At 36.0% G+C, this 14862-nt stretch overlaps 1 protein-coding gene across 1 annotated transcript in view; it reads right to left on the reverse strand.

Moving 5' to 3' along the window:
* Actr2 (actin related protein 2) overlaps nucleotides 1-14862 on the reverse strand; it is a 42889-nt gene that overhangs the window by 6645 nt on the left and 21382 nt on the right. The window contains exons 5-7 of the mRNA XM_046422814.2: nucleotides 11323-11459; nucleotides 9905-10054; nucleotides 7326-7471 (exon numbers count right to left, since the gene is read on the reverse strand). Of these exons, the coding sequence (XP_046278770.1) occupies nucleotides 7326-7471; nucleotides 9905-10054; nucleotides 11323-11459 (433 nt within the window). The remainder of the gene's footprint in view (nucleotides 1-7325; nucleotides 7472-9904; nucleotides 10055-11322; nucleotides 11460-14862) is intronic.

Below are 14862 nucleotides of genomic sequence, written 5' to 3' on the forward strand. Positions count from 1 at the left end.
CCATGGGGATGTGTGTGTTTACTATGAATAGCTATACTGTACTCTCATTGAATTCCCACTTTTCAATATTTCCATTTGCCTTTTTAGTTTTCCCTTTTGTTCCTGTGCCTTAAGGCTGTCTTTCATTATTTGGCTAGAAAGATAGTTGTGTCTGCTTCTCCTAGCAGTCAGTCCCTTTTTTCTTTTTCAAATATGCTGCTGTTGGCTATGATTTCCGAAAATCAAATCTAAAATATCTTCATCTAGTAAAAGAAACAGAATCTTGATGAGAGTCTAAGAGACTTTTCTCACAATAAAGTTTGGAAGCTGGGGCATTTCCATTTTAGCCAATTCCAACTGGCTTCTCAGTTTTTACCTGCCTCCAATGGCTAAGGCTGCTGCAACTCTAGCTTTTAGAAAACCTTTGTTTCCTATTTAATTGTGGAAATAGGAATTATGAAGTTAGCATAAGCCACACAGGTGAAATGTGGTTTCATGTGATATGTACATATATGTCAGCATCCAGAATACACAAAACAAAATCAGTCGTGCCACTTTTCCTATGCAAGCTCTGTGGAAAGGGTTCTAAATTTGATGTGCTTTAAGAATGCCAGAACTTCAATCACCACCAACGGGCATGCACTCTTAAATGTAACTCTTTTTTTTTTTTTTTTGGTAATAATTATTATTTTTTTTATTGGTTGCTCAAAACATTACAAAGCTCATGACATATCATCTTTCATACATTTGATTCAAATGAGTTATGAACTCCCATTTTTACCCCAAATACAAACTGCAGAATCACATCAGTTACACATTCACAATTTTTACATAATGCCATATTAGTGACTGTTGTATTCTGCTGCCTTTCCTATCCCCTACTATCCCCCCTCCCCTCCCCTCTCTACCTCATCTGTTGTTAATGTCATTAAATCAAAGGACAAAAAGATCTGCCTAAATAATTACCATGAGAATTTACCACAATTATGAAGGCCAGATTAGATTTTTTATCATCTTCTATTAGGCTTATAGTTTGTTGTAAGCCAACTACTATTTTTTTTTTTTTTAGAGAGAGAGAGAGAGATTGATTTTAATATTTATTTTTTAGTTTTCGGTGGACACAACATCTTTATTTTATTTTTATGTGGTGCTGAGGATCGAACCCAGCGCCCCGCACATGCCAGGCGAGCGCACTACCACTTGAGCCACATCCCCAGCTCCCAACTGCTATTTTTATTCATTTCTATTATTATCTCTCCCCAGCCATCATAAGAAAATTAATTTGGTGGTTTTTTAACTCAATAATAAACAAATAAATAAATGAATAAACACATACTTGCTTTACAAAATACCTGGGTCAATTTCTTTATAATTTGGATATAGAGGACAGCTTTCTATGACTCAAGCTCTGGGTGCAACAAAAAGATAAGATTTAAAATCTTTTGATATAATTAAATAAAAACAAATTTTTGCATGGCCAAAAACACCATGTGCAAAAACCAAATAGCAAATAATGAGAAAAATACCTACAACTGTTATCACAGAGCTAAATGAATTTTTAAACACGGAGGAAAGGACTGGGGATGTAGTTCAGTGGTAGAGCATGTACTTAGAAATGTGCAAGGCCCTGGGTTCAACACCTAGCACCACAAAAACAAAACAAATGAACAATAACATAGAGAGAAACACACACACACACACACACAAATTCTACAGAACAGTCAAAAGCCACGGAACAGACAATTCACACACATACACAAAATACAAAAAGTGGCCCCTTCCCCAGCACCACTGTAGAGGTATATGGCAAAAAAGTGGCCCTTAAGCACATAAAAATAAGGTCAGCTTTACTCTGTTTTGGGCGGGGTGAGGCAGTAGTGGGACTTGAACCCAGGCCCTTGCATATGTTAGGCAGGACTCTTACCATTGAGCTACATCCTCATCCCTTTAAAAATTTTTATTTTGAAACAGGATTTTTCTAAGTTGTCCAGACAAGCTTTGAACTTGTGATCCCCCTGCCTTGGCCTCCCAAGTATTCAAGTGGTTAGGGTACAGTGTACCCAGTTGTAACTTCACATTTATTTATTTATTTGATTTTGTGCTGGCGTATGGGGAATTGAATCCTCTGCTCTATTATTAAATCCTTTTATTTTTTGATTTTGAGGCAGGGTCTCACTAAATTGCCCATGCTGGCTGCAAACTTGTTCACCTGTTGTTGTGGTTCACCAGCCTCAGCCTCTAGATGCTGCTGGGATTACAAACCTATACTCCACCCTTTTTTATATTGTATTTATAGATGATCTTAATAAGTTGCTCAGGGTCTTGCTTTTAAGTTGCTGAGGCTGGTTTTGAACTCTCAATCCTCCTACCTCAGCCTCCCAAACTGCTGGGATTACAGGTGTATGCCAGTGTGCCCAGATGTAACTTCACTCTTTTTTTTTTTTAAAGAGAGAGAGAGAGAGAGAGAGAGAGAGAGAGAGAGAGAGAGAGAGAGAGAGAGAGAATTCCAATATCTATTTCTTAGTTCTCGGCGGACACAACATCTCCGTCTGCATGCGGCACTAAGGATAGAACCCGGGCCGTACGCATGCCAGGCAAGCGCGCCACCGCTTGAACCACATCCCCAGCTCTGTAACTTCACTCTTAATAATAATAAAAAATATATATATAGAACAGGACATGGTGGCAAACACTTGAAATTCTTGTGACTGGAGATTGAGGCAAGAGGACCTCAAGTTCAAGGCCAGCCTCCACAACTTAGTGAAATCCTGTCTCAAAAATAAAAATTAAAAATAAAACAAGTTGGGGGCTGGGGCTGTAGCTCAGCAGTAGAGTGCTTGCCTCGAACATGTGAGGCACTGGGTTCGATCCTCAGCACCACATAAAAATAAACAAAAAAAATAAAGATATAAAAAAAAAATTTAAAGGGCTGGGGATGTGGCTCAAGCGGTAGCGTGCTCACCTGGCATGCGTGCAGCCTGGGTTCAATCCTCAGCACCACATACAAAACAAAGATATTGTGTCTGCCGAAAACTAAAAAATAAATATTAAAAATTCTCTCAAAAAAAAAATTTAAAAAAATAAAATAAAACAAGTTGGGAATGTAGCTTGGTGGTAACTCTCTCTCTCTATATATATATATACCAAATGCTCCTGAGTTTGATCCCTAGTACCACATTAAAGACAGAGAAAAAATACAAATTAAAACTAGACAGATTAATTTCTCACTGACCAGAGTGATTTAAAAGTAATAAAATTGACAAAACTTGGAATTTTAAGGCTGTGGACAAAACTACTACCCCTCATATGTTCCTGGGGGAAGGAGAATTTGATGATACTTAACAAAAATATATGCATTTACATAAAACAAAAGCTTTTGCACAGCAAAAGAAACAACAGAGTAAAGAGGCAAGCTATTAAATAGCAGAAAATACAGAAAAACCATACATCTGATAAATGGTTAGTATCCAAAATATGAGGAACACAACTCAAAAGCAAAAAATTAGATTTTAAAATGGACAAAGGGACTGAATACTCATTTCTCGAAAGAACACATACAAATGAACAACTGATATATGAAAAGAAATGAAATTAAACCAGAATCACGTATCACCTCATACCTGTGAGAATGGCTGTTAGCAAAAACATGGAATACAACTTTTGGTGATGAGAAAAGGAAAACTTTGTATACTCTTGGTGGGAGGAACATATATTAGTACAGCCATTATGGAAGATAATGGAGATCCTTCAAGAAATTAAACAATAGAACTAACATCTGCTTTAGCAATCCACTCCTGAATATATACTAAAGGACTTAAAAATCAATATGCTGAAGAGACAGGTGCACTCCCATGTTTGCTGCAATATCAGTTACAATAGCCCAGATATGGAATCAATCTAAGTGTCCCTTAACAGATAAATGGATAAGTAAAATGTAGTATTATATGCAATATAATATAATTTCCCTTAAAAGGGAAATACGGTCATTTATAGCAACTTGGATGGACCAAGAGCAGATTATGTTAAGTGAAATAAGTCAGACATAGAAAAATACCACATGATTCCACATGGATATGGAATCTCAAAAATTTGAACTCATGGAAGCAGAGAGTAGAATGGTGGTTACTGATTACCACAGGCTGTGGGCAGAAGTAGGGAGATGTTGATCAAAGGATATAAAACTTCAGTTAGACAGCAGGAATGAGTTCAAGAGTTCTATTGTATACTATGATGACTGTATTTAATAACAATATAATAGATACCTGAAAAATCACTGAGTAGTTGTTTTTGAGGTATTATGGGCTGAACCCTGAGCCTTTAACATGCTAGGGAAGAGCTCTACCACTGCTACATCCCTAGCTCTTTATATTTGAGACAGGATCTCATTAAGTTGTAAAGACTAGCCTCAAACTTGCTATCCTTCTGTCTCAGTCTCCCAAATAACTGGGATTACAAACCTGTGCCACCATAACCAGCTAAGAGAGATTGTGAATGTTCTCATCAAAAATTGTATGTGAAGTAATGTATGGAGTTAATAAATTCAAATTTATCCACTCTACAATGTATACCTATTTCAAAATATCATGTACAACAGAAAGACAATTTTTGTCAATTAAAAAAAGCATGCATGCGAGGTACAGTGGTGCACGCCCATAATCCCAGTGGCTCAGGAAGCTAAGGCAGGAGGATCGTGAGTTCAAAGCCAGCCTTAGCAAAAGCGATGCACTAAGCAATTCAGTGAAACCCTGTCTCTAAATTAAAATACAAAATAGGGCTGGGGATGTGGCTTAGTGGTTGAATGCCCCTGAGTTCAATCCCCAGAACAACAAAAAATAAAAAGGCATGCATTTACCAGTTGACATAGCAGTCAGAATATACACATCCAACAATACAATACACATGGTCACACATATGTTATTTCTCATCATGATATTGGAATCTATTTAAATAACCAATAATAAAAGATTCATTGAGCCATGTACACATGCCTGAAATCTCAGCAACTCAGGAGGCTGAGGTATGATGACCATAAGTGTAAGGCCATCTTGGGCAATTTGATGAGATTCTCAAAATAAAAAATAAAAGGGATGGGGATGTAACTCAAAATGATAGTGTCCTGAGGTTCAATTCCCTGTGCCACTCCCCTGCCCTGCAACAAGGGGGTGGGTTTCATTGAATGAAACAGAATATATTCACATAATGGAGTACTACACAAATGGAAAAAGAATGAGGACAAACTCGATGAAATGATATAGCATTATTTAAAATATATTGGTAAGTGAAAAAAATTATAAAAAAAGTATTTAAGTATGCTACCTTTTTTATAAGAAGAGCAATAAAAAACACAGAAAGGACAAACCAGAAACTAATGAGATCATTTACCTACAAGAGAGGGAGGACTAAGGAAAGCTACTACTAGGTATATTTTTTTGTGTAGCTGATAGTGTAGACAATGTTCTACATATCAAAACACATAAAAACTGATGGGGGAATGTCAAAGGACACAGAAGCCTGCTTGGAAGGGACTCCTATTGGCCGAATCAGGAATAATGTAAGCATCACAACAGACAGCAATAAATTATAACCCACTGAGTAAAATCATGAGTCCACGTTGATTAAATAATAATAATAATAATAATAATAATAATAATAAAGAAGTCAGGGCTTAGTGGTGCACATCTATGATTCCAGCAATTCAGGAAGCTGAGGCAGGGGGATTCCAAGTTTGAGATCAATCTCAGCAATTTAGCAAGACCCTATATCAAAATAAAACATAAAAGGAGGGCTGGGGGTCTAGGGTTGTGGCTCACTGGTAGAGCTCTTGCCTAGCATATGTAAGGCAATGGGTTCAATTCTCAACGCCACATATAATAATATAAATTTCATTAAAATCTAAAAAAATTAAATAAAGGGGGGTCGGTGTTGGGGATGTGGCTCAGTGGTTAAACAACCCTAGGTTTAATTCCTGGTACCAAAAAAAAAAAAAATAAAATAAAATAAAGAAAGAAAAAAGAAAAACAGAGTAGGAAAATAATTCCTTACACTGGAATATCAATAAAACAGAAGAAATAAATTTAAAAACCAACTCTCCACAGTCATTACAATAAAAATGGATTTAGGCAAGAAACACAAATGGATGCCAAAGGCAGAGATAGGGATGACAGAGTGATGAGGAACAGAAAATTTACACAGCCTCAATGTATTTCTCCACAAATTATTAATGAGGAAAGCAAAAACAGTAAATTTCACTAAGAGCTTAATACTAACATGAATAATAACCCTAACCTCTGGAAGTAATACCCTGAGAAGGACACATCATTTACATAGTATTCTAGCCAAAAAATGCACATCTTGAATCCAACTATAAAAAAATAGACAAACACAAATAAGAGAAATTCTCTACAATAACTGGCCTGTAGTCTGCAAAAATGTCAATGCCATGAAAGACAAACAACTGTACCAGATAAAAGGTGATTAAGAGAGCCGGGCACAGTGGTGCACACAAGTAATTCCAGTGGCTCAGGAGGTTGAGGCAGAAGGTTTGCAAGTTTGAGGCCAGCCTGGACAACTTAGCAAGATTCTGTCTCAAAATAAAAGATAAAAAGGGCTGGAGATCAGTGCATGAGGTCCTGGGATCAATTTCCAGTATTAAAAAATTAATTAATTCTTATAAATTTGACAGCCACATTGTGACTTTCTAAGAGAGTACTTTTTTTTTTCTTAGGAAACAAACTGGTAAAGAGAACTGATGCATTTGACTTACTCTCAAATGGTTTTGGGGAAAAAAAGAATGATAAAGCAAACATATAGAACATTAAAATACTAAAACAATGAATGTAGACAAGTTTTCTGTAGGTATTAAATTAATATCTACAGAATACTTCAAAATAAGTACAAAGTAGCTTCTGAAAGTCAAGAATGATATGTTTTCTCTTATGTGGAAGTTAGAAAGGAAAAAGGAAAAGAAGAGGAGAATCTCCTGGAAAAAAGGGAGATCAGTAGGTAGAGAAAAGGGACAACAGGTAGGAAAGAGGGAAGGAAAAGGGGAAATACTGGGGAACGATATTGGCCAAATTATATTGTTTACATCACGTGCATGTACGAATAGATAATAACAAATCTCCCCATTATGTGTAATCATAAAGTACCAATAAAAAAAAAAATGGAAAAAAGAGAGTGGCTTCTGAGACACAATCATGTATTATATGTTATTCAACATCCAGTACTGTCCTATCAAAAATTTGTTTAATAACATGAGTGAGATAATAGACAACTTGTTCATTCTAACTACTGATAAATAGATCCATTTCTGATAAATAACTTGGAAACCATCATTTCTAATATACCTGGTATCAATGTCAGCCGCCTGGATTGTGTTAAATAGCAATTCAGCAACACCGACTCCCTCAACATTGATCAAATGAGGTTGAAATAAAGCTTCTGGTGCTTCAAATCTCTCTCCCCCAACTTTAATAATGCGTCCATCTGGGAGCTAGAAACAAAGAATAACCAGGTACTAGTCTCAGCCAAATATTCTCCAGAATGTCAGTACTTTTAAACACTAGTACTTTACAGTATTCTCCAGATACATTAGTATATTCTATAACTAAAATTTTTTGTTAAAAGCAATTAAATTTTTTTCTAAAACATTTTTTTAAAAAGGGAAACTAAAATTAAATTTATTTAGATTCTTATTATTATGCTCTATTTTGCATTTTAAAAAAGGGGCTGAGGCTGTAGGTCAGTGGTACAGTGCTTGTCTCACATGTATGAGGCACTGGGTTTAATCCTCAGCACTACATAAAAATAAATAAAGATATTGTGTCCATTAAAAAAAAAAAGTATGTCACAGCTGGGCACGATGGTGCATGCCTATTGTAATCCCAGTGACTGAAGAGGCTGATGCAGGAAGATCACAAGTTCAAAGCCAGCCTCAGCAACTTGGTAAGGCCCTAAGCAACTTATCGAGACTCTATCGTCAAAATAAAAAATAGAAAACAGCACCCCTGGATTCAATCCCTGGTACCAAAAAAAAAAGTATGCTATGCTCCCAAATAGCAGGAATTTCTTAGAGAACTCATCAGTACATATGTGCCTGACATCCATCTGTGTGCAGCAAAGCATTAACAAGCAGTATTGAACAACTACTATATTCTCATTGCTGGTATGTGTTAATGCTGATTGTTTTAAATTTTCAATACATTTGTGATTTCATACACAATAAACTTTTTTTTTTTTTTGGTATTGGGGATTGAACCCAGAGGTGCTTAACCACTGAGCCCCACCCCTGGTCCCTTTAAAAAAAAATTTTTTTTAAATAAAAATAAATGGGTCCGCTAAGATGCTTAGGGCTTTACTAAGTTCCTGAGGACAGCCTCAAACTTGTGATTCTCCTGTCTGAGCCTCGAGTTGCTGGGATAATAGGCTTGTGCCATCATGCCCAGCTCACAATAAACATTTTTAATAATTTTCTTTCGGGCTGGGGCTGAGTGATAGAGCACTTGCCTAGCATGTATGAGGCACTGGGTTAGATTCTCAGCACCACATAAAAATAAATAAATAAAATAAAGATATTATGTCTATATAAAATATATATATACACAATTTTCTTTCACCAAATAACTAGTCTGTGAAACTATTACACTCTACCACTGTGTTATATCCCCAACCCTTTAAAAAAAAAATTTTTTTTTTTTTTTGTCGGTGCTGAGGATCAAACCCAGGGCCTCATGCATGCTAGGCAAACACTCTACCACTGAGCCACATCCCCAGCCTAAATTTTTAATTTTGAAACAACTTCTTACTGAATTGCCTAGGCTGACCTCAAACTCTTCTTGCCTTAGCTTCCTAAATAGGTGGAATAATAGGCTTGCACTACCATGTTCAGCTTGGATACTATTTATTTTGCTATCTCAATACTTTATGTGTACTAATTCTCAAATAATTTAATCCAAAAAATGTTCACCATCAAAAAAGTGAACGCTGACGAAGACTACTTTTTATAGGCTATTTTGTTATATCCTATCAGGATATAAATTCTTAAAAAACTGAATACAATTTTAGTTTAAACCAGTAAGATTTAAATAACAGATCCCATATCACACCATGTTTATATTTAATTAAATCAGAAATTCGAAGAAGAAACTCTTATATTACATCTGACAACTTACTGGATTGATATAAGTAACAATATATGCTCATGAATGCTGGCATTAGATGCATTTCTATGAGATATCAGAATTTTCTTTATATTCATATTTTAACAGAATACTTATTAATAAGTAATACATAAATTTATAATCATACTGTAACTATAAGTTTTCTAATTATATTTATAATTTATATTTAAAATGACAATGAAGCACAAAACAAACATATTCCTTAAAACAGTGGCTGCTGAAGTTGTTTACAGATACGTGCAGAGAAATTACACCCTATCTTATATTTGTTAACCCAGACTTGTCCTTCTTTATTTACTCACCAGTCTACTATTTTTACACTTCTATGTATTTTTGTAACCTATCTCAACTGTTTGAAAAAGAAGGGAAGATTTGCATTTTTAGTTCTCTTATCATTTGCCTTGTGCCACTTTCTTTCCAAACAATTCAGGTAAATGGCAAATAAGAAATCTACAGAAACTGTTGAGAGAAGATTTCAGGAATGAATCTCAAGGGCAAATTTGGAGATCATTAAGTTATAAAGTGGATTTTATTGTGTATTTGGAGCAGTATCATAACAAAAAAATTATAAACATTTATAATTACTTTAAAAATAACTATTTGGGGCTCATTCAAAACCCTAGTTCAAACCCAGCACTATAAAAACAAAATAAAAAGCTGATGCAGATAATCTCCTTAAATTGTTATCAATAACTATGCCTGTTCATTTTTAAACTGATTCTATATTATACACTGGATATACTTACTGTATAAGATTCAACTAATACTGTGGTTTCTAAAGCCAGTTTCTGCTCCTGCTCAATATTGTATCCCACGTAACACAGTTTTTCTTTAATCATGCGAACCGTTTCAAAATCAGCAGAATGGTTGAAGGCGTATCCTCTCAACAGAAGCAGCTGGTACCAAAAAAAAAAAAGAAAAGAAAACACAGCAGAAGGTTCATAATAGACCGTAATGAGTTCTACTCTGCAAAAGATATTAATGCTCATAAAATGACCCATCAATTGCAAATACAATGGCAGTGTATCCTCGGTTCCTACTGAATATTTTGGAAGTGGGAATTTTATCTGCTTTAAGAGGATTTATATTTCATTTTCACAGAGAGTAAAAAAATTAACAGTTCATGAATAATAATTTGGTAAAATAAATTAGAAAAAAGCTTTTAAAAAGAGTACTGTTTGTGTACTTATGTTTAGTGCTCGTGAACAATCAAAACTACATAATGAATAAATACTATGTTAGTAGTAGACTTCTGTAGCCTGCAATTTGCTTATTCTATCAATGCCATGCTTATAAAATTCCCCAGATCCTAGAGAGTTTTATCTTTGACTTTCAGTACCATGTCTGGCACTATCGGTAGGCCACCAGAATTTGTTAAGTGAATAAAAATTGTTGGGATACTTGAATCTCTAAGTTTAAACTTCTTCCTCCCTCACTCTGTTTTCTTAGAGATGGGGTCTGGTTATTTTGCCCAGGCCAGCCTTGAACTCCTAAGTAGAAGTGATCTGCCTTAGCCCAAGCATGTAGGACTAAAAACATGTGACAATGAACCTAGCTCTTCATTTCTTAAGTGATAAGAAATATTAAAAAAGCAAACTACCTAGAGAAAATAACTTAATAAGCATCATAAACACAACTAGACTTTGTAAAGTCCTCTAATCTTTGTGTTTATATTCAAAATAAGATCCACAGAAACTCTGCTGGTTACCTGAGAATTTGGGCTAGAATGAGTATTAAAATTCTCATTAATTTGGGCTGGGGTTGTGGCTCAGAGGTAGATCGCTCACCTAGCATGCTTGAGGCACAATAAAGATATTGTGTCCACCAAAAACTAAATAGTAAAAAAAAAAAATCTCATTAATTTCATCTCCTTACATGAAGAGGATTACTGTAAATGAGAGTAAAGGAACCCAATGTCAAGGTAAAGACTTAATGCAACTATGTTGATGCACAGTCAGCATTTCTCAATAGTAGCAAATAATATATTCTTATTAGTATACCAGAAATCACATATGGAAATCTTATGTGTATTTTTACATGAATAATGGATAACAGGGTAACTTCTCTGATGGAGATTATCTAGAATCCTTATACACTAAATTTTGTGTTAAATCAGTAAACAAACTACAAAAACTAGTTTCCATGGTATTTTCCTTTCACTTACCTTGATAAGATATCTGGTAATATCCCTCCCAGCAATATCCAGTCTCCTGGTAAGATGAGGGAGAGAAAAACCTTCATACACTGGGCAAATGTGAGTTACACCATCTCCAGAATCCACCACTACACCAGTCAATAAACCTGCACAAAAACCAGGAGGTTTTAAATAAAAAGCCCAGTCAGAAAAATCGAAGATGACAAGTTTCAATATAGTGTAGAAGTCAAATGAGAAAATTAACCAAATGGGAAAGGTCTAGTAGAAGTCAGCACTTCTTTTTTATTTACTTATTTTGCAATTTGTTTCTAATACACAGATATTAAAGTTAGTGTTCTCTTATGAGACTTTTAGTATAATCATGTCTCTCCTCCCTAAGGAAATGGAAAGAAACAAACCCTGAGACCTAGGACTGAAAAACAGAATAAATTATTAAAGCTCAGTACAATTCTTAATTTTTCCTTCCAACTTAGCCTTCTTTTTTTTTTGTACTGGGGATTGAATCCATGAGTACCTCACCACTGAGTCACATCCCTGCCCCTTTTATTTTTCAGACAGGGTCTCACTAACTTGCTTAGTTGAGTTGCTGAGATTGGCCTTGAACTTGTAATCCTCTTGACACAGCCTCCAAATTTGCTGGGATTACAGGTGTGACTGCACCTGGCTCCAACTTAATCTTTTAAATTTTTTTTTTATTTTTTAGTTTTAGGTGGATACAATATCTTTATTTTATTTTTATGTGGTGCTGAGGATCGAACCCAGTGCCTCATAGGTGCTAAGGGAGCACTCTACTACTTGAGCCACAACCCCAGCTCCTCCAACTTAATCTTGATCACTGACTTTACTAAAAGTAAACTTCTCTAAAGCATCATGGATAACTTTTTAAAAAATCACTGTGAAAAAATACTGGGGCTTTGGATGTGGCTCAAGTGGTAGCGCGCTCACCTTGCATGCGTGAGGCACTGGGTTCGATCCTCAGCTCCACATAAAAAAAATATATATTAAAAAAATTGTAGATACTGCACAAAATAACAAGTTGACCCGTCAACCTGTTGAAATCATATAATTCTTCACTGTTTTTTGGACACACAGCACATTCAAAATGGTTATTTTAGAAATGTCTACTAATACTGGATGGCTAGACTACTAAGAACAATTAAGCTTGTCTAGCCAAAGCATTAGTTCAATTATTCACCCAAAACCAGAAAAACACTGCTGGTTCTACTTTATAATAAAAGAATAGCAGAGAAGCCACTTGGCTTCTCCTATGTTCTATAGGAAAACAAAAATGGCTGCAAAAAGTTAGTGTTCCACCTTGTGCAACAAGGGAAAAAAATTTTTTTTTCCATATATATGTTTTTTCTTGTGGTGCTGGGAATTGAACCCAGGGCCTTGTGCATGCAAGGCAAGTACTTTTACCAACTGAGCTATATCCCCAGCCCTTTTTTCCTTATATTTTTTAATAGAAAAAAAATTAAACCAAAATATACATTATTTATAAGTTTACTCTTACTTTACTATTTACTTATCCCTAAATAGGCTCTCTTCCTCTTTCTTATTAGTGTAAGTTTGCATGTGCTATAGTATCTAATTGTTTTTTTTTTTTTTTTAATATTTATTTATTTATTTTAGTTCTCGGCAGATACAACATCTTTGTATGTGGTGCTGAGGATCGAACCCGGGCCGCACGCATGCCAGGCGAGCGTGCTACCGCTTGAGCCACATCCCCAGCCCCTAATTGTTTTTTAATAAACTTACTCAACTACCTCCATTTTTTTTTTATGGGTGGGGTACCAGGGATTGAGTTCAGGGGCACTCAATCACTGAGCTACATCCCTATTTTGTATTTTATTTAGAGACAGGGTCTCACTGAGTTGCTTACTGTTGCTGAGGCTGGCTTTGAACTATAGATCCTCCTCAGCCTCCCAAGCTGCTAGGGATTACAGGAAAGCACCACCATGCCCGACAACTACCTCCATTTTTAAGTTGATATAATTTTTTTTTTTAACCTGTGGTATTAGGATTAAACCCAGGGCTCTATCACTGAGCTATACCCACAACCCTTTTTATTTTTCATTTTGAGACAGGGTTGCTTAGTATCTCACTAGGTTGCTGATGCTAGCCTTTAACTTGTATGTTCCCGCCTCAGCCTCCTCAGTGGCAGGGATTACAGGTGTGTGCCGCTGAGCCTGGCCTAAAAGTTGTTTTTAAGAAATGAAATAAAATTACCTAGTTGCAGACAAGCACTCCCTCTCTTATACAAAAGTAAGTGATTTTTTTTTCTCCTCCTTCAAAGGAAAAGTTTCTCAAAGCTGGACTAAAATCACCTTAAGGACAAAGAGACCATGTCTCTTTCTCTGCTATATCCTTTGTTCTAAACAGTGCAAGACACACACTACATTTCGTGAATAAATAAAGCTTCTTTAAAAATTTAACCCAAGGGCTGGGGATATGGCTCAAGCGGTAGCTCGCTCGCCTGGCATGCATGCGGCCTGGGTTCGATCCTCAGCACCACATACAAAGATGTTGTGTCCGCTGAAAACTGAAAAATAAATATTAAAAAAAAAAAAATTTAACCCAAGTATTTTCTATGTATCTATATATAGTACAAAAGATATTTTTTAAACCCAAAATGTATTTTCCAAGTTTTTACTAATCTATGAGTAAAATCAGATAAATCATCATAAAGTTAAATTCTTTATTTCTGAATTTTTGTTCTCCCCATAAGTTCCTTGTGAAGCCAGAATTAGATAGGCAGTCAGTGTAGATAGGTAAATCGAGTCAGGTCAGGTCAAGGAGGCCAATTTTGAGTGAGTCTGGGAAGTTGGAGACTGTTCTCTGAGGAATCTTATCAAGAACCTGCCCCTGCTCCAACCTGTTGCCAAAGTAACCTGTCCCAGGGAGCTGCTTTAAGGTTGTTAATGTGTCCCTGTCTACTCCATCCTGGCCTTCCCCCTTCAGCCCACCTGATTCCCACCTTTTGGCCATCCCAAGGAGCATTCCTGGGCCTAGTCATATAAGCAGGAAGGAGAAAGATAAGGGGGGAAAGGCAGAACACCTCGCCTCTTGGGATACCATGATACCAGCTATGACCCCCTTCTCCCTCAAGGGAGAAGTCTATGTTACCCATTTTTAAATAAACTCTGCATCATATGCTTGCCTCCATGTGCTTCTCTAATGTTCAAACTTCAACATGTGGGGAAGCAAGGCTTGTCACCCGATAACCGGCGGTATCACTTGAGGGCATCTTTTACTTCAATGCCTAAAAGACTCCTTGGCACATATTTGATAGCACCATAAATTCTCAATAGTTCTTGTTGAACTTATAAGGCCATCAAAATATAAAGGGCTCTTTCCACATGGCCAATATCTGATTCTCAATAAACAAGAAGGCAGGGTATGGCAATACCAAGAGAACAGTAGATCTGAGACAGACCACCACAGGGATAAAGAGCAAATGCACTCCTGGGCCTTATTAACTCATGGCCTGACAGTCATTAAAAGATAGTATAATGTTTTTTCTCTTTTCTCCCACCTTCATTCATAACT

The sequence above is a fragment of the Marmota monax genome, unplaced genomic scaffold (assembly GCF_021218885.2).
Source record: "Marmota monax isolate L192 unplaced genomic scaffold, Marmota_monax_Labrador192_F-V1.1 WCK01_AAM20220418_F8-fsc00015, whole genome shotgun sequence".
NCBI classification, from domain to species: domain Eukaryota; kingdom Metazoa; phylum Chordata; class Mammalia; order Rodentia; family Sciuridae; genus Marmota; species Marmota monax.